This window comes from Protomyctophum bolini (assembly GCF_963924005.1).
Source record: "Protomyctophum bolini genome assembly, chromosome: 9".
Lineage (NCBI taxonomy): Eukaryota > Metazoa > Chordata > Actinopteri > Myctophiformes > Myctophidae > Protomyctophum > Protomyctophum bolini.
This window is the reverse complement of record NC_137870.1, coordinates 39796300-39817595: the sequence shown is the minus strand read 5'-3', so window position 1 is coordinate 39817595 and position 21296 is coordinate 39796300. Positions and strand designations below refer to the sequence as shown.

General features: G+C 41.2%; 1 protein-coding gene across 4 annotated transcripts in view; it reads right to left on the bottom strand.

Moving 5' to 3' along the window:
* Window positions 1-1080: 1080 nt before the first annotated feature.
* Window positions 1081-21296, bottom strand: part of LOC308321377 (cell surface glycoprotein MUC18-like) — an 85143-nt gene continuing 64927 nt past the window's right edge. Inside the window, exons 7-17 of one of the 4 annotated variants that reach the window (XM_080772237.1) lie at window positions 19271-19398; window positions 17799-17937; window positions 16673-16785; window positions 15773-15914; window positions 14426-14553; window positions 13099-13240; window positions 12143-12211; window positions 8149-8277; window positions 6777-6900; window positions 6200-6311; window positions 1081-2680 (exon numbers count right to left, since the gene is read on the bottom strand). In XM_080772237.1, coding sequence (XP_080628363.1) covers window positions 2678-2680; window positions 6200-6311; window positions 6777-6900; window positions 8149-8277; window positions 12143-12211; window positions 13099-13240; window positions 14426-14553; window positions 15773-15914; window positions 16673-16785; window positions 17799-17937; window positions 19271-19398 — 1229 coding nt within the window. In that variant the 3' untranslated portion in view covers window positions 1081-2677. The remainder of the gene's footprint in view (window positions 2681-6199; window positions 6312-6776; window positions 6901-8148; window positions 8278-12142; window positions 12212-13098; window positions 13241-14425; window positions 14554-15772; window positions 15915-16672; window positions 16786-17798; window positions 17938-19270; window positions 19399-21296) is intronic. The other 3 variants (XM_080772236.1, XM_080772238.1, XM_080772239.1) reach the window with 3 other exon arrangements.

Below are 21296 nucleotides of genomic sequence, written 5' to 3'. Positions count from 1 at the left end.
GCAATGTACTGGTTTCAGAAAATTAATCCAAAATTAACATTGATAACTCAAAAACACCAACACATGGGCTAAATAAAAGTTAGAATGACATTTCCAGAACAGAACATGCGGGTTGGATGGTTGATTGTCATAAATGTTCACACCATGTGTTACAAATGTTATGTATGTAATGTTTATTTACATTTTTTCTTTATTTTTATTTTTTACAGTATCTGCTTTATATTTGGTCCTACTTGAACACTAGTTGAATGTCATCAATGCATAGTAAAATACTCAGTGTACGAATGGAACCAGATGGACCCGTAGGTAAAGTTACTGTGTGGAGAAACGTGAGGCACTTTTCATAATCTCAGACTGACTGACAAGAGGATTTTTCACATGCTACAGTATATCCTTCACAAAAATGAAAACTTAAAAAGTAGCATATTGTCACAGCCAGCGTCTCCTGTGAGTAATGTTAGTAGTCAGAGGAGTAGTCCTTTACGCAGACACAAATCTTCTATTTCATAATGTCATTTTGGTTGCAAAATGACATCAATATAATAAGGCAATGTGCCAAACTGAGCAGTAACCTGTCACAGTGAATGTGTCTGGACAAAATCAAATATCACAATTTCTTTTTCTCGTTTTTTAACAGATATGGTGACGATGACATTAAAGAATTTAAAGAACATAAAAAACGAAAATACCTTTTTTCAAGAACATAAAAAACATACCTTTCAAAAAGATCTAAAAACGACACATTGTGTGTAGATCTGCCATTTTTTGCTATTTTTGACCATTTCTGAAAATATAAAATGATTAAAACCAGGAAAAGACAACACTTACCATATCATCCCGGACCATATCTAGTCTCATATATAACGATGCTGATATTATTTCCCAGCCCTATCAGGGATCCAACTAAAATAACTAAAGCAACATGTATCACTCCTAATAAGGTAGCCTGTCATGTCTTGACTCATGTTCTGCATGAGCCAATAGTCTGTCTGCCTTATTATTATTCATCATCAAAAACAAAAACAAATACAAAAACATTGTCAGTCATAAAATTGTCCTTCAACAAAACGTTTTGTTTCACATACAGTCAAAAGCAACAACAAAACTACTGTTTCACAAAACAACACAAATACATAAAATAATAATTACAAATAAATCAGTGCACATGGAAGTTACAATTCTTTGGGACAAAGGGGTTTCCCTAATTCTTAAAACTGAATTCATAAGGCTACCTGTACATGAAACTAGAGTGGTGGCGATGCTCTACCTGATTATGTATATGCTACAGTACAGTATGTTGAATCTTGTGGATGACAGAAGAAAGAAAATGATTAGATATATAGTATGACTTCAAGAAACAATAAGTCCTTCTAAACTAACAAAAAGGCAACCGTGAATACGCAATTCACTATTCTACTCTAGAATAGTCTACAGAAATGACCATTCCACAAAATAATCTTTATTTCCCATAATAATAAAAAAAAAAAGCTAGGGTCAGGTACTGAATGAGCATTTTGTATGAACGGATAAAGAAAACCTACCAGTATCAGCAAAAAATATGATTTTTCAAACAAAACATCAGAAGCAGGTGATTGGGCTGCAGGAGGCAGTATTCCCCTACAGGGGGCAGCAGACTCCCAGGGTTACAGTGTATACAGACTTAAGCCTCATCTAAACTTTGATATGGTGTTACTCACTGAAAATCAGCGATCTTTGGTGTAAATTAGTCTTTAGGCAAAGCAGAAACCACGACTGACCAAAGCACAAGGGTTTGGGCACAATAGCTAAGTATCTTGCTCTGTAAAGAGCACTGGAACAAAAACCCTCTATAGTCTGACCTTGTATTTACTTTCTTTCTTTTTTTTTTTTTAGGTTATTTTAAATAAAGACAAATATGGTATGTATATATACAAAGAATAGAATATATGTACATAATAAATAGCCATTTAAGGCCACTCTTCAGTGATCGGTGTGCCTGAGGTGGCAGTTGATTGGCTATAAAAACAGTCCCTGGTCAGAGTTAAGCTTAATATATCGAACCTACTCCATCGCACGATGGTGTCGATACCCGACAAGAACAGATCTACAAGCTACAAACACGTCACAACGAGACGCATTGTTAGCTTGTAGATTTATTCATGTCGTACTACGGAGTATAAATTATGCTTATAATTAAGTGACATTATGGTTCTATGGATGATCAGCAGTTTACGGGGCTCGCATGTTAAGTCCTTGGAGCTGTGACGGAGGTCGGTGCGGCAGAGTTATGTCATGAAGCGCTCAAATCCTTTCTCACACAATGTCCATGGAGCTCGAGTTGCATAGCAACGAAAATATGTTCCAGGATATACAATAAGTAAGCCAAAGCTGAAATAGGGAAGGGTGCTATTGTTGTTGGTGGTGTTGTTGTTTTGGTTTGACTAGTTGAGAGCCATTAAATAACAGAAAACCAAGGCTGTCCATGACATAATTCCACATTCAAACATAAAATAAAAATGTCTCTAGAGGTGGGCTTGAACGCATCGTCAGGCCTGAGCCTGAAAACAGACAGAGAACAGACAGGACAGGAAGTGATGGGACAGGAACAGGACGTGTCTGTCTGTCTGTATAGCTGTCCATTCTTCGTCCACAGCCTCTGCATGTACTCACTTCTGCACGTCCAGATATTCATTACTCTTTACTCCAGAGATAAAACAAAAACATACAAACGGGAAAGAGAGGAAGGGAAAGAAGAGATATAACGGGAGAAGAGGGGGAGTGGGAAAGAGAGGGAGGGATGGGGGGGGGGTTAATGATACTGGATCAGTGGACATTAAGCACACACATGGTTTCCACATTGATATTGTCAGCTAATCAGCTAATGTCTCACACATTGAGGTTTTTTTGTGTGCCGTTTCATGCTCTCACACCTTGAGTAAAATGAATTCCTGCAGGTCCTACATACTGGCAATATAGTGACACTGACATGATACTGACCAGATACTGACATGATCCCGAACATGATGATACTGACCATGATACTGATAAGATACTGACCATGATACTGATAATATACTGACCATGATACTGATAGGATACTGACATAATACTGACACAATACCGACCATGATACTGACACAATACCGACCATGACATCCTATTGTCCTTGATACTGACATTGTTACTGCCATGATACTGACCATGATACTGACATAATACTGACCATGATACTAGCATTTCAAAGAGTCCTTTTCAGGCAAACATGTCCATGTCCAACAGAGCTTTTTCAGCATCACCTGAGCATCACCCCGGAGTTATCCTCGTTTCTCATCATTTTGGACCATGGGCTATAGCCCATATCGTACGGCATACTATAGCACGCCGTTTTTCATCATTTTTGACGATTTGACAAAAATGACAAAATGAAAAATACGATGGGTTATAGCCCATGTTTTTTGAAATTTTGGAAAAAAAAGTTATCCTCGTTTCTCATTATTTTGGACCGTGGGCTATAGCCCATATGGTACGGCATACTATAGCACGCTGTTTTTCATCATTTTTGACGATTTGACAAAAATGACAAAAAAAAAAAAAACGATGGGTTATAGCCCATGTTTTTTGAAATTTTGAAAAACAAAGTTATCCTCGTTTCTCATCATTTTGGACCATGGGCTATAGCCCATATGGTACGGCATACTATAGCACGCCGTTTTTTCATCATTTTTGACGATTTGACAAAAATGAAAAATACGATGGGTTATAGCCCATGTTTTTTGAAATTTTGAAAAAAAAAGTTATCCTCGTTTCTCATCATTTTGGACCGTGGGCTATAGCCCATATGGTACGGCATACTATAGCACGCCGTTTTTCATCATTTTTGACGATTTGACAAAAATGACAAAATGGAAAAAACGATGGGTTATAGCCCATGTTTTTTGAAATTTTGAAAAACAAAGTTATCCTCGTTTCTCATCATTTTGGACCATGGGCTATAGCCCATATGGTACGGCATACTATAGCACGCCGTTTTTCATCATTTTTGACGATTTGACAAAAATGACAAAATGAAAAAAACGATGGGTTATAGCCCATGTTTTTTGAAATTTTGAAAAACAAAGTTATCCTCGTTTCTCATCATTTTGGACCATGGGCTATAGCCCATATGGTACGGCATACTATAGCACGCCGTTTTTCATCATTTTTGACGATTTGACAAAAATGACAAAATGAAAAAAACGATGGGTTATAGCCCATGTTTTTTGAAATTTTGAAAAACAAAGTTATCCTCGTTTCTCATCATTTTGGACCATGGGCTATAGCCCATATGGTACGGCATACTATAGCACGCCGTTTTTCATCATTTTTGACGATTTGACAAAAATGACAAAATGAAAAAAACGATGGGTTATATCCCATGTTTTTTGAAATTTTGAAAAACAAAGTTATCCTCTTTTCTCATCATTTTGGACCATGGGCTATAGCCCATATGGTACGGCATACTATAGCACGCCGTTTTTCATCATTTTTGACGATTTGACAAAAATGACAAAATGAAAAATACGATGGGTTATAGCCCATGTTTTTTGAAATTTTGGAAAAAAATGTTATCCTCGTTTCTCATCATTTTGGACCATGGGCTATAGCCCATATGGTACGGCATACTATAGCACGCCGTTTTTCATCATTTTTGACGATTTGACAAAAATGACAAAATGAAAAAAACGATGGGTTATAGCCCATGTTTTTTGAAATTTTGAAAAACAAAGTTATCCTCGTTTCTCATCATTTTGGACCATGGACTATAGCCCATATGGTACGGCATACTATAGCATGCCGTTTTTCATCATTTTTGACGATTTGACAAAAATGACAAAATGAAAAATACGATGGGTTATAGCCCATGTTTTTTGAAATTTTGAAAAAAAAAGTTATCCTCGTTTCTCATCATTTTGGACCATGGGCTATAGCCCATATGGTACGGCATACTATAGCACGCCGTTTTTCATCATTTTTGACGATTTGACAAAAATGACAAAATGAAAAATACGATGGGTTATAGCCCATGTTTTTTGAAATTTTGAAAAAAAAAGTTATCCTCGTTTCTCATCATTTTGGACCATGGGCTATAGCCCATATGGTACGGCATACTATAGCACGCCGTTTTTCATCATTTTTGACGATTTGACAAAAATGACAAAATGAAAAATACGATGGGTTATAGCCCATGTTTTTTGAAATTTTGAAAAAAAAAGTTATCCTCGTTTCTCATCATTTTGGACCATGGGCTATAGCCCATATGGTACGGCATACTATAGCACGCCGTTTTTCATCATTTTTGACGATTTGACAAAAATGACAAAATGAAAAAAACGATGGGTTATAGCCCATGTTTTTTGAAATTTTGAAAAAAAAAGTTATCCTCGTTTCTCATCATTTTGGACCATGGGCTATAGCCCATATCGTACGGCATACTATAGCACGCCGTTTTTCATCATTTTTGACGATTTGACAAAAATGACAAAATGAAAAAAACGATGGGTTATAGCCCATGTTTTTTGAAATTTTGAAAATAAAAGTTATCCTCGTTTCTCATCATTTTGGACCATGGGCTATAGCCCATATCGTACGGCATACTATAGCACATACGGCATACTATAGCACGCCGTTTTTCATTATTTTTGAGGATTTAATTTTTTTTTAATGGGTTCATGATACTGACCATGATACTAATCATGATACTGACCATGATACTGACCATGATACTGAAAAGATACTGACCATGATACTGACAAGATATTGACCATGATGCTGGCACGATATTGACCATGGTACTGACCATGATAGGAAACCAACATTACAAAAAAACCATAATTTAAACATTTAATTTGTCAACTTTCCAACCCCATCTCGTCACTGACCCTTATTTACCTGAAATGGTTATATGAGTGGGTTTTAATAAAGTGTATAGGTACAGTAGGCTATATCTACCTGCAGTGGTAACAGTGTATGAGTTTAAAAAGTGAGTTGGTAAGTGAGTTAGTAAAGAGTACATATCTACCTGGTAACAGGGGAGTGAGTTGATAAGTGAGTTAGTAAAGAGTACATATCTACTGTACCTGGTCACTGGGGAGTGAGTTGGTAAGTGAGTTAGTAGAGTACATATCTACCTGGTCACTGGGGAGTGAGTTGGTAAGTGAGTTAGTAAAGAGTACATATCTACCTGGTCACTGGGCAGTTTCTTGTCACCGTTGACTCCTAGGAGCACGGCCTCCTCTGTGTTGTCACTCTTCATCTCTACTACGATGTTGTCCTTGTTGTTCTTCTCCTTGGTGCTACAAAGACAGGACGAGGTGAGGTCACAGTGAGTGACATCAAGCCGTACATTACACACAATATGAGTAAACTGTCCGGACATGACGACAATCATGACCTTTATACTATCATACAGTAATAATAATGACTGTTCTCTTGATCAATTTCAAACTGGCATATGCATTTTGTGCACGTCAGTATAGGCAAGATGTTATTGGTGGTTTTTAACCTTTTTGTTTGTTGTGAACAGTGCTTGTTCATTGTTTTATAAAAGCTTTAACCTCAATCAATCAATCAATCAATCAAGTTTTATTGTCACATCCACAATACACACTATAGGCAGGTGAGCAAAATACGGTTCTTAACTCATGGTGCTTCACATTGAAAAACAATGTGTGTTCAGGGTTCTGATGGTTTGGGGGGGGGGGAAGCTGTTGGACGAGAGATTGCAGGAGAGTTCAAACAGATCAAAGATGTGCACTTACAGGTCCTGCTTGCCAGAGCGGCCACATATCTTGCCCTTCTTGTAGAGGAAGTAGAGGACGCTGCCCAGGATTGCCAGGAGCAGGATACAAATGATGATGACCGCGATGATCACACCACTGCCCTCTGGTGGGAGAGAAGTACAAGCACAGCTACAGGTTATTAACTTGACTCCCCAACGGGACTGAACTTGCAGGCTAAGGGAGGAGGACTGGTGCACAGCAGAGTGTAGAAGACAGGCAGCAGGAGAGAAGAGATGTTTTCGCTGACACCGACTACATTGTGACTATGTGTCCCTGACTGTGGTGCTCTGGCATGCCAGATACTCTGACAAGCAGCCAGCCAGACATACAGTGTCAACGTTTTATTCATGTGTTAATATATCAAATTATTAATTAATTAATTAATTCACTCACTCACTCACTCACTCACTCACTCGCTCACTCAGTAATTATTTCATTTTTTATTTTTACTAGAAACATTAAAGACGTGATCACGATCATTTACTCTAGGTAAGACAAAGTGTCGTGGGTAGTAGTGTACACATGTGCTGTATGGCTACTGTACTGTATGTCAATTTGAATATTAAGTGACAAAGGATTTTTCAGACATTTTATTTAATTTCAGAAATTCAGACTATTATTTTTACCATCTTAAAATATGCCATGTTTATATGAATATGTTCCAACCGTTTTCTTGGAATCCTTTACATTTTAAAGGGCTTAGAGCAGATGAGCAAATACTGAACAATTTATACAAGTTTTCTTGTGTGCTTTGTAACTCCCAAGGGCAACACGATGAACGTGGACACTTCTAATAAAGACAAACAAACAAATAAAACGTTGACAATGTCCCCTAATGACTTGCCATAAGTCGCAGCTGGCTTCTCTCTCAACCGTCTGCTGACTGGAGTTGCCACAGACGGCGTTAGGCAACACCGAGCGTCGCCATGTGGTCAGTGTTGCAACAAGATTTCGTCTTTCTTCTCATACAGGCTGCGAGCAGCGGGGTTGTGCAGTGCATTGGTGCGTGTGGTGCAAACAGATCATTAACTTAGACTGTCAATAGCACCGTGAAGAAAGGAAAAGTATGCAGTGAAAAGCGTGATTTATAATCCACTGCACGATGGTGTAACTTGTAGAATTGACACTGTCGTGCGATGGAGTATTATACTGTAGGACTGAGGTAAATCCAGTCTTCTACAGGAGAATAGCGTACTGTAATAGCGTGACATGCACATAATGATGATGATGATGAGCAGGAACGGTGGGCGGGGCAGGAGGAGGGGGGGGGGGGTGCTGTGGAGAGAAAGAAGGTGCGGCCGTGCTTTTGTCTTCGACAGGAAACGGAGAGATTTTCAACGGCTCAACAAACCTTTCTTGACCTTTTTCGGCAAAACGGTTGGCGTTTTGACTGAAACGGTGGGCGTTTTGACTGAAACTGTCGGCGATTTTACCGAGACTGTTGTTGGCGATGTGACTGAGACTGTTGGCGACGATGTGACTGAGAAAAACCACAGAATTACACTGTCAGTGAGCCAGCAGGGATATTTAATGACTCAAATGTATTGAGGCATAATTTATATGGATAATAAAAAAAAAACACATAAAAAAAAAACAGCCACAGAAACTCTACACTGATCTGACCTCCCAGGGCGCTATACAGCTGGTCCGCTCCATTTCTCCACACTACACAAAATCGTCTTAGCCAAAAAAAAAACAATCTGCAAGATCACAACGTCTTGTGTTGTGCGGCGTGGTGAGCTTGCAGATCTGCTATTATTGCTGAACCCCAGAATAGGGACACTAGGGTGCAGGTGTTTTTTTGTTTGTTTGTTTTTTAATGAGCTTAATCGTAGTCTTTTAGGATACAATCTAATCAGTGATTAGAGTGTAATGGTTCAAGATGCTGGCCAGTAACACCATGGTCATTTCCAGGAGCAGGCCGACCGACTGAGCCCGTATAATCTCATTGGGAAGAAACAACAACCTCAAATGTGTGTGTGTGTGTGTGTGTGTGTGAGAGAGAGAGAGAGAGAGAGAGAGAGAGAGAGAGAGAGAGAACAGAGAGAGAGGGAGAGAGAGAGAGAGAGCACTGGCCGTAATGGGAGTCAGGAGACTTTCTGTGAGTGCATTTTAAACGTCAGCTGCCTTCTACAGTTTCACTCATATACGTGTGTGTGTGTGTGTGTGTGTGTGTGTGTGTGTGTGTGTGTGTGTGTGTGTGTGTGTGTGTGTGTGTGTGTGTGTGTGTGTGTGTGTGTGCTCTCATTCCATTGCATTATCGGTAAATCATAACACTCTCCTCTGAACTCGCAGAAAGGAACACAAACAACATGAGAGGCAACATGTTGTAGTGTTGCCCTTCATTCATTCTACTCATTTCTTCTATTTAGTCACTTATTGTCTCCTCCAGGCAATAATAATGCAGCTGCTATGGAATGAGAGCACACGCACGCACACACGCACGCACACACGCACACACGCCAAATCTCTTTTTGGCAAAGACACTTTAGTGTAGAGGGCCAATCTTCAACCCATCTTCATATAACTTATATGCCCATTTCTGTCTACTCACTCTGAGGAGGGAAAGTTCAGAAACGTGCCTACCAGTGACATCATCAATGGGGATTTCAAACGAATGGAGACAACAATCTCCCTTTAACAGCAGGTTGAAATAGAAGCCATTGTCATGATGTAGCCGAGTGGCTGACCAAAAAAGCCTAATCTCTCCCCTGGCCATGGGGGAATTCCCCTTTAGGCTAGTGGTAGCCCCTCTCGGAACCCTACATAAAGCTTTTCTGAAATTTGATTGTCGCTTTATATAGGGTTCCTGGCCATGCTAAGATTTTCTAATGCGATTGTTGGCACGCGGATATAACCAAACTCATCGTTTCGTCGATCGGCGCGCTATTACCACGTTTTTTATTGTGTTTGCTTACGGATGTGCGAACTATAAGTACCTTACATACCTGCGGCGGAAGCCGTTAAGTATTTTTAATCCATGTTTGCTTTGATTTCTTCTTGTTTATTTACCGTTTATTGTACCGCCTCCCGATGTGCGGTTGGCTTTGCGGGCTACGTCCCTGCCTCTGATCTGCTCCGTCATAGCTGTAGCACCACTAGCTAGCCAGATAGGCGGTACAATGAGGTGTCAATAAACAAGGTAGGAAGAAGCGACATTTTTAATCAATCATGGATTAAAAATACTTAACGGCTTCCGCGACACAGGAGATGTGTCGGTATGGTATGTAAGGTACTTATAGTTCGCACATTCGTAAGTCAACACATGAAAAAACATCGTAAAAGCGCGCAGAAGCTTTTCTCATGGCGTGTTTACATTGTATTTGTGTGTGTGTAACTGGCGGCAGCCCAGCGTGAAACAGGACCCAATGGGTAAAGTAATCAAAGTGTCAGAAACTTTACTACATTTGGGTTCTGCTTGCGGGGCTAGGCTAGTGGGTAAGCTGTCGGCTTTCCATGCGGGAGACCCGTTTTTGAACTCCCACTGTTAACAGACCTCGATCATCAACACAACACCTAACAGCTACTGTATACAACTTACAAGACATTATCACTGGAAACCCAGCTGCACATGTGTTGGTTTCAATTAGTCTAAAGCTCAGCCACAGCGTAATGTCCTTTCAATGATGTCACAATCATAATTGCTTAAGCCAGCTGGGTTATTCTCTCAGCCATTCTTTCAGCTTGACTCATAGAAAAACACAGCAAGTGGATACATTGAAGGCTTTAAATCACCTAATAAGGGTACTATGGTTAAGCTTAATGAACAGCATTATCCATTTCCCACTAGTCAGAACTAAGGCTACTGCACTTTGTGTATCCTGGGATTTAAATTATTTGTTCACCTTTCATTTGTGTGTTTCGAACATAGACTGTAAAAAAATATGGACAAAGCGTTCCCCGGGTCTAACATGAACATAAAATGAAGCCTGTCAGTCCTTGCAATGGAAGTCGCCATCTTTCTAGATCGGTTTTGGTCCAGCTGGCCATTGGCTGGCCCAGACAACGAGGCGGGACTTCCCCCCTTCTTCTCCGTTTGTTTTTATTTTGACTCGAGTGGGAGGGGAATCCCTATCATAGACTGTAACGGTAGCCACGCCCCTCAGAACATACGCGACTTTATGGTCATTCTTTAAATTAATGGGACCATAATTTTCCAAAAAGAATATTATGACATTAGAAATGAGACTTTAAACTAGTGACTGGAAGAAGAAAGTATTCATGACCATGTTTATTAAGGTAATACAGTCTAGGTGAAGTTGGGCCCAAATACATGGACTTCTATGGGGCTATGGGTTTTTCTGGGTCCAATGACAGCGCCACAACAGGCCATTATATGAACTTTCATTTCCTTAGTGGCTTCACAAAATATCTGTCCGACTGCCCACCCCTGGTTTCGAAATAAGTTCATTAACAATGTAAGTTGTAATTTCATATAATCCTTTGGTTGATTTTCATGCATATGCCATGGACCTGCCCGTCCAATTCTCAAAATACGAAATTGTGTGTTTGCATATTATGTGATTCCATGGCCACAGGGCCAGACCTATAAACACATTTAGCATCCAATGGCGTTGAGACGATAAACAACTCAACCCACTGACTGATCTAAATGTGAGCATTACATTAAAAACATCTACAGTTAAAATAGCAACATTTAATGTTGGGCCGCAAAGGGTCAAAAGTGCTACAGACAACATGCAGGCACTTGACGTTGCACTACATTCCACATCACCTCTGTGGCATAAGGTTCCTTATTTCCCTGAGACGCATTACAAGGCAGCACTTGTGCAGTTTCAGTTTGCAACCATTTTAACACAGCGCCTGCTTCCAAGCATCACCAAAAGGGTAAAAAAAAAGCACCATGCATGGACTGGACATAGCCTAAGATTTAGACTCTCGTGGATGTACGGTATTTTATCGATTCTGACATTTTCAATCTCAGAGAGTCTAACACCTTAGACTCTCGGATATTTCCTGTCTACCGAACTATGGGGCGAGAGACCTTAGACTCTAAGGTCTCTCGTCCCATAGTGGGTAGACAGAAAATACACTAGAATAGAGCCCTGAGGGACTCCTCGGGATCAACCACAATGGTTAAGTTGAATTGCCCATGATTAGATAGCTCAAAAAACCTCTAACTTGTTTTCTCCGTCAGACTATATGACATTCTGTTGTTATTGTACTCTGTGCCAGCTTGTGTAACCTTGTTCTGTAACACACTGTGTAGCAGTGCAACACAAATTAATTCATTGTCATTGAATTCATTATAACGTATTCTACGGAACTGTGTACTGTGTATATATATATATATATATAAGCGAGGACATGCAGGCTGGCATTACCTGTTGCGGTGGAGGTGCTGCTGGTTGTACTAGTAGTGGTAGTGGACGCTGGTTTGGTGGTAAGTTTAACTATGAATGGGTAGAGGGAAAACAACACAAAAAGGACACGGGGAACTTCATGTTAGGAACACCGGGGTTGGTACAGTAGGGGAACTTCATGTTAGGAACACCGGGGTTGGTACAGTAGGGGAACTTCATGTTAGGAACACCAGGGTTGGTACAAGTAGGGGAACTTCATGTTAGGAACACCAGGGTTGGTACAGTGGGGGAACTTCATGTTAGGAACACCAGGGTTGGTACAGTAGGGGAACTTCATGTTAGGAACACCAGGGTTGGTACAGTAGGGGCAGAGTAATATAGTAAGAGAGTGCTGACTCCCATTGTAATAATGGAGTGAGGAAGTGCTCAATGGGATAGTTCCAGCCATAGGAGCAATGTTTGGAACTATAGCCCATAGGCTCAACGCTTTGCAGCGAGATCAAAGTGTGTCGCTACTCTCCTACTCTACACGCTGAGTAGGGGAACACCAGGGGTGGTACAGTGAAACGCCATTCTCACATCATTCATTCTCATACGTCCAGAGGAGTGGTTTCCCAACCGATACATGGGTCATTATTGGTCATTGCAGTTTATTGTGCAAATTAGTGAAAAATAGTCAAAGCTTTTTTTTTTTTACTATTTGCTAAAGTACGGTATATAGGTCTCGTGGTGGTGGTTATTTGTTTGAAAAAAGTGTCTGTGTGTGTGTCTCTGTTCATGCGTGCGCTCAAGTTTGTGCGCACATGCACGTGTGGGGGGGCCACTCTCAGGGGGGTTGGGAACCACTGCTTTTAGAGAAGTATTTTAGTGCAGATCTCTATAGATAAAGATGAGAGGGAAAGGAAGGGAGATGAAGACACGCACGCACGCACGCATGCACGCACATACACACACAGGAAGAGCATACAGGAACTCACTGGCTTTGATGCTGAAGGAAACGGCTTCAGAGCCGTGGTCGTTGGAGGCGTTGCAGAATGCTGTGATGTCAGACGTGACCTTGACACTGACCACGCTGTGGATGGCGTCCTCCGTTGCCTTGTGGGACACCGACTTGAGGACCTGACACATTCACGCACGCACACGCACACGCACACACACACACACACACACACACACACACACACACACAGTTACAAAACCATTATGTCTAGGGGTAAAAGGTAATGCAACATATGGAGGAGAAACGGAAAACCAAGGTCTTAATACAAGAATTTATTCAGAAGTATGATGAATAAATTAAGATAATCGACAAGTTTACAAATGAATGGCTCTTAACTCAAAAGGAAATACAATAAACGGCTATCAAAACAAAACTATTAAGTTATTCCTTTCCGAAGGGAAATAACATCTCTAAACAAATGTTCAACTTCACAAAATAAGGCAAAACAGTTGGATGCGACAGTAGTACGACGGATGGGGGAAAGACCCTGGAAGATGTTTCCCCAGTGCCTGTCTGGGGGTGAATGGGCTTAGTAGTGTGAGAGCTACGGCCGTTAGCTCCCTCACGTGACCGTCAGCCAATCAGAGAGGATGATCAGGCCTCCACTGTCATGGCCAACAGGAGTACCCCAGACACACAGCTGATGACAATCATTCTGTCTGATTCATTCACTCTGCATGGGAGGAGAGGTAGTCTAATACAGGTTATAACGTAACTGCTGCTCAGGTATATATATATATATATATATATATATATATATATATATATATATATATATATATTAGAAGACATCATGTTAATTCCATATACATATATATATATACTATAACAATACCACCATATATATATATATATATATAATATTAGCAATAAATAACAATAACACTCATAACACTCATAATTAATCATAACCAAACACGACCATAGTCGTGACAACACACACACACGATATAAGTGGCTTCTTCATTCATTGATTCATTTGGGCTTTGTTGTTGTCTGACTGACGGAGCTGTGGAGTGCTGCTGTGCAGGCGTGCAGCAGCCTATTCAGTCCTTGTGAAACACGCCCAGTGAGAAACGTTCCACGGTTAAAACTAAGGTGCGATTAAATGCGTAATTTCTTTTAGCTTTTCTTTAGCTATTGCTAAAGGTATTGCTAGAAGACAACCAATAAGTTGTCAAAGTGAGGTCCAGGGACCCTCAGGGCTCCTTGACCGGGGTTCCAAATGGACCCTTACAGGTCTGTAACTCAGAGGGTTATGGGGGTCCAAGGTTTGAGAAGCGTGCACTGCTATAGAGCTGTACCTGTGCATCAGAGGAGCTCCAGGAGATGCTGGGGACAGGGTAACCCCTGGCATGGCAGCTCAGGTTCACCGTCTTCTCCAAATGCTCCTCGATGGGCGTGTTCTGTGGCTCCCTGATCTCTGGAGGACCTGGAGGGAGGAGGCAGGAGAGAGGAGTTAGCGAGAGACCCTACGGTTGTGCCCTTTGTGAGCACTGACTGACTGTAATTATCTGAAAACCCCTTACTTGTATTGTAAATAAGATTGTGTGATGTTTGTGGAACAGGCTTCTAAATGATCTGAAACCATTAAAACAGTTTGACTGGTTTAAACGCGTAACCCACATTTTAATCAACTACCCTACGCTGCCGAGATTGTTGTATTACCTTTAGAGCATACGCTGAATTATTTGGGTTTTTAATCTGTGAAAATCCAGCGAAAACAGGTTCCTCGGTTTGTTATGATCCGATCGCACCATCCACCATCTTGGTGCACCCGGAAGACGCACACAAGACCCGTCTCCATGAGGCGTTGTACCCATTCATTTGCATTGGCCTCAATTTCCCAGAAGCCCTAGCAGCCCACAGCATGTGACGATTTCCGACGATTTCGTCATCAAAACGAAACCATCTAGTCTCTATCTCCGCGGCAAAGGCAGAGTTTATTTTTATTTATTACAATACGGCAGATTAAACACATAAAACAAAAGGCGGGAATGTCGTTTATAGCAACGACAGTAACCTGGATTAAACTATTCCTGGCAGCTAAACTGTTAACTTTTTTGTGGTAAAAGCGCTCAAACTTTCTTCTTCCCCTTCTATTATTTTTCTTGAAAAAAGAACGGGAACTATATGCACATACATTTCACCCACTTTTTTACATGTAAAACTGTATTGTGACAATAAAGAAGATTCTGATTTTGATTAGCAAAGGTGTGAGGGTTGTCAGGGAGGGAGGCTGTTTTAACTACAGTACTGACGTTCTACTTTACACTTTCAAAAATTGCAAAAGTAGCTAACAATGCATTGGGTCGTGTCGTGTTGGGAGCTTTTAAGCCCTGACCACACCAAAGGGTCGAGACGGTTTCACCGTTGTCCCTGCGGTGTGATATGTCCTGTTGCACGTCGTCCCGAGCGATACAACGCATGGAATTCAATGGCCCAAACCGCACCAAAGGGTCAACATGCAACTCCTCGCAAACCGTTTGGACCCAAGGAGTTGCATGGCGTGGTTAGGGCTTTTAGATCTGCTATTTTGACTCCTCACACGCAGCAGTCCTCAAGCCAGTTTTATAGACAAAATGTCATTTAGAGAAAAATGAAATAAAAACGAACAAAGGAACACACGGATATTGTGCATGAAAACTCACCCTGTACAAACACACGGAGGGTCTCACTGGTCTCCATGCTCTCCATGCTGGAGACAGTGATCACACACACATAGGTCCCTGCGGTGTCAAACATGGCGTTCTTCAGTGTCAGAGTGTGGCCTTTGTGAACCTGCTGTCCATTCTACACACACACACACACACACACACACACACACACACACAGACACAGACACAGACACAGACACAGACACAGACACAGACACACACACACACACACACACACACACACACACAGACACACACAAAATCACATTTTTAAAGATGGCCTGCCGTGGGGGGGTTTTTCACCCTAAAACATGATCATCAGGTATTATTATTATTATATAAGTAGGGGAAAAGTGTACAGTATTTGTTAACATTTTGTTTTTATGTGGACACGCCCACCAGTTCATTATGCCTGGGTTGCCTGGTGGGTGGTGATGGGCGATGATCCACCTGAACTGAAGCCGCACCCACAGCTGTGGTTGTATGATGAAGGGGGATGGGTTAGGGGAGGGGATGATATTGTGATGTCACTATATCACAGTTTTTTCAATGGCACGTTTGACTGGCACATAACGACCACACCAAGAGGTCTAATGAAGTACTGCCACCTCATAAACACATGCAAAACCGAAAAGAAAGAAAATACAAAAATCATAACATTTGAGGTTGAGAAAAACAAATGCCTTTTACGACTGGCAAAGTAATTGTTTTTCAACGAGAGGCGAGCGGAACGAGATATCTCGTAATTTATTTTCCATCGATTACGTTAGATCGAAAATCAGCATCCGTGCGCTTATGCTTGCACGTCTGGCAGGTTTCAAAACAAGAGAACAAGTGAATGTAAACCTGGAGATGTCACCCAGTGTGTGTGTGTGTGTGTGTGTGGTCACTAACCTTAAACCAGGCAGTTTTAGTATGCAGAGAGGAGAGGGCGTTACAGGTTGCCGTCATCCCCTCACCCAGGGACAACGTGCGAACTTCAGGCTCCACCACAGCAGGATCCAAATCTATACATTATACATGTAAACAAGAGAGAGAGAGAGAGAGAGAGAGAGAGAGAGAGAGAGAGAGAGAGAGAGAGAGAGAAAGAGAGAAAGACAGACACTCGAGTTAAAAAAAAAGAAGCTTGCACCATGTTGTGCACTTGTAGATTGCTATTTTCACTAGTTTGAGTCTCGGGCAAAATGTCTAATCTCTCTTTTGGGTCTCGATATGAACAGTTTGGGGAACCACTGGTCTAAATGGCGGGTAGGGAGACCATCTCCACCCCCCACTGCCTTGCTAGTGCAGTGGGTGGACCCAAAACAGTGGGTCGGGTGGGGACCCACCACTTTATTTTTCGTTTCCTATACATTTCGTTTTTAATCATTGTTATTTCACAACATTTAAAAAAAAAACATGCCCAAAAAAAGCAAAATCGTTCAGTAATTTTGTGGAGAAATCAAAGAAAAGTCAAACAAATTCCATACATTTGTAGTGAAAGTAGTGAAAATCGATCCATCTACAGATCTGCTGTTTTCACTAGTTCGGGCCCCGGGCAAACGTCTAATCTCTTTTTTGGGTCTCGACCTGAAACGTTTTGGAACCACTGTGCTAGTAGCCTCGGAAACCCAGACATTTTTATTTCCAGGGAGAAAGAAAAAGTCTGGGTCTGAGTCCACTTCAATTCGGCATAGAGTAGCGCAAAACATTGCTCACTCTCTGCTGATTTCCGATTGTCTGCAACTTTGTAAAATTGACATACACACGCACACATGTACACACACACACGCTCCTCTCTCTCTCTCTGTCGCTCTAAGTAATTAGTCTCATGTCGCGCAGCTGCGCATATATTCTCCCGGCGGATCCTGCCGGGAGCTGCCTATGCCAAAAAAAGCATAGGTGAGTTCCAGGCTACTGTGCTAGTGACTACACTAGTTATATTGTATCAACATAGTGCTTTATTCATTCAAATAAGTCCCAGTTTGTAGCTTTAATTAACTGTATGTAGATTAAAAGGCGTATAAGCTGCAGTCCTTACAGTTGACCATCAGCGTGGTGTTTCCCATGGTCTGGACGTCGGTGTCGAAATCCCACGACTCACACTTGTAGGTGCCGCTGTCCGCTCTGGACGCGCCCTTCAACACCAGGACGCCGTTAGAGTCCGCCGTCTTCTCCTCCTAAAAAGTGACGTGACAACAAGCAGGCCTTGTTTAGTCTTTGAACATACAATATCGTCACTGGAATGTGTTACTTTTCACAAAATGAATGAATGGTGCAACTCCCCTCTCCCCCCCCCCCCTCCTCTCCTCTCTCTCTCATTAGCAGGCAACACTGCAGCACTATCTCACTCTCTCTGTTTCTGGAAAACAGCGCCCCTACTGGTAGTCAGTCATAGTGGCGCTCATAAACATATATGAACACAGGTGAACACGGACATTGCTGTTCCTTGGAGTGGTTGCACCACTCAAAAATAACATTGTGTTACAATGGAGTTGTATTTATTGTTTACTTTTCCTTGTTTCGATTACTTTTTTAACCCCTCCCCCTGTAGAGAGGGAACACCCATTAAGACCTGAGGCCGATTCTACAGATGCCTTCTAAATAAGTAGTTCTCCCACTTTCCAAAAATATAGCAGATGTACAAGCTTGCAGCACGGCACGAAGTGACACGCTGTGAGCGTGTAGATCTGGTATTCATGAATAGCCACCGCATAAATCTGAAATGGCACGGATGCGGTTCGTTTTGTAGCTTTGTAATTGCAAGTGTGAAGTTGAAGTCAGCTCAATTAGATTTTGTAGCTTTTTGTACGCCAGTGTGTATCTTCATGTAGCTGGCTTCTATTGAAATGTAATTGTAGCTTGAACACAGCATAAAAGTGTGTTAATTGATTTGTTTACCGAGTGCCATGAGCTGGGGGGGAAGGGGACACACAGAACAATACAATCGATAATAAATACATTCATACACTTTCCAACATACAAGGCAACGGAAATAGAAAAAGCCAGCATGGGCACTGCTAATGAAACCTGCTACAACTCAACTACCCAACTGCTCAACTACCCAAATGCTCAACTACCCAAATGCTCAACTACCCAACAGCCGTATAACGGTGTCGCTCAGCGAATACAGCCGATCTACGGCGTGTCACAGATGTGGCAGATGCTACAAGCAGTAGGCTTATACTAGCATCTGCAGTAGGCTTTGTAGCGTCAAAACGGGCTTTAACCCATTAGGGCTTGAGACCGGGATAGCATCTGTGTCATTTCTCAGATATTTCATACTTCTACAGGATCTACAAGATATTGTACAATGAGCTAGTATATCTGTAATTATTGCAAATCTTTACTTCTGGGCGGGGGTGGGGGAGTGTGTTCATTTTGGGGCGTACTTGACGTGAAACAGTTGTGAGCACCAGTGATACAGCAACATACATTTTTCACACACACGCACACACGCACACGCACACACGCACACACACACACACACACACACACACACACACGTCTTACGTCTCCATGATAGAAGGACAGGGGGGGCTGGGGGTTCCCGTCACCGCGACACTGAAGCTCCACCGTGTCACCTTCTTTGATGTCCCCTTTGGGGGACTCCACCCACACGCTGATGGACGTAGTGGGAACTGTATATATAATATATGGTCAAATAGCACACGGTTACGGTTTCATAGTGTTCAGTGATATGCATACAAGACACAGTACAGATAAATGTACAGTATAGACTGACGCTTTGTATGATGTTGTAATATTAAAGACTCAAAGTACACAGTGATGTTTATGTTACTGTGTGTTGTAATGTAAAGACTGAGTGTACACAATGGTGTTAATACAAATTAAAAGAATACTTTTTAATACAATTATTGATTGTCTTTTCTTTCTTTCTTTCTTTCTTTCTTTCTTTCTAAAGTTTAAAAAACAATTAAATATATATTAAAATAACTGATCTACAAACAAACAAACATTTAAATAATACATTTTAATACAATTATTGATTTTCTTTTCTTTCTTTCTTTATTTCTAAAGTTTAAAAAACAATTAAATATATATATATATATTAAAATAACTGATCTACAAACTCGTGGAGTTTATAGATTATAGGTATTATTCACACTTTTGTACGATGAAATACGCTTAAATGATTCATCTGACTTGCAAGGCTCCAGGCACAACTATCCAAGAATGCCTTTTGCTGGTGTTTGTTGGTGTCCATGTCGATTCAATGATAAATGACAGCCCTATGCAGCCCTATCACAGTACACAGTGATGTAGTAATGTAAAATGGTAAATGGTGCATTTATATGGCGCTTTTATCCAAGGCGCTTTACATAGATTGTGCATTACATTCACCCATTCACACACACATTCATACACCGATTGCGGCGGAAGCCATGCAAGGTACCAACCAGCACATCGGGAGCAATTTGGGGTTCAGTGTCTTGCCTAAGGACACTTCGACATGTAGACAGGAGGAGCCGGGATTCGAACCGCCGACCCATGGATCATTGGACGACCTGCTCTACCTCTTGAGCCACAGTCGCCCCACAAAGACTCACAGTACACAGTGATGTAGTAACGTAAAGACTCACAGTACACAGTGATGTAGTAACGTAAAGACTCACAGTACACAGTGATGTAGTAACGTAAAGACTCACAGTACACAGTGATGTAGTAACGTAAAGACTCACAGTACACAGTGATGTAGTAACGTAAAGACTCACAGTACACAGTGATGTAGTAACATAGACTCACAGTACACAGTGATGTAGTAACGTAAAGACTCACAGTACACAGTGATGTAGTAACGTAAAGACTCACAGTACACAGTGATGTAGTAACGTAAAGACTCACAGTACACAGTGATGTAGTAACATAGACTCACAGTACACAGTGATGTAGTAACGTATAGACTCACAGTACACAGTGATGTAGTAACGTAAAGACTCACAGTACACAGTGATGTAGTAACATAGACTCACAGTACACAGTGATGTAGTAACGTAGACTCACAGTACACAGTGATGTAGTAACGTAAAGACTCACAGTACACAGTGATGTAGTAACATAGACTCACAGTACACAGTGATGTAGTAATGTAAAGTCTCACAGTACACAGTGATGTAGTAACATAGACTTGCAGTACACAGTGATGTAGTAACATAGACTCACAGTACACAGTGATGTAGTAACGTAAAGACTCACAGTACACATTGATGTAGTAACGTAAAGACTCACAGTACACAGTGATGTAGTAACGTATAGACTCACAGTACACAGTGATGTAGTAACGTATAGACTCACAGTACACATTGATGTAGTAACGTAAAGACTCACAGTACACATTGATGTAGTAACGTAAAGACTCACAGTACACATTGATGTAGTAACGTAAAGACTCACAGTACACAGTGATGTAGTAACGTAAAGACTCACAGTACACAGTGATGTAGTAACGTAAAGACTCACAGTACACAGTGATGTAGTAACGTAAAGACTCACAGTACACAGTGATGTAGTAACGTAA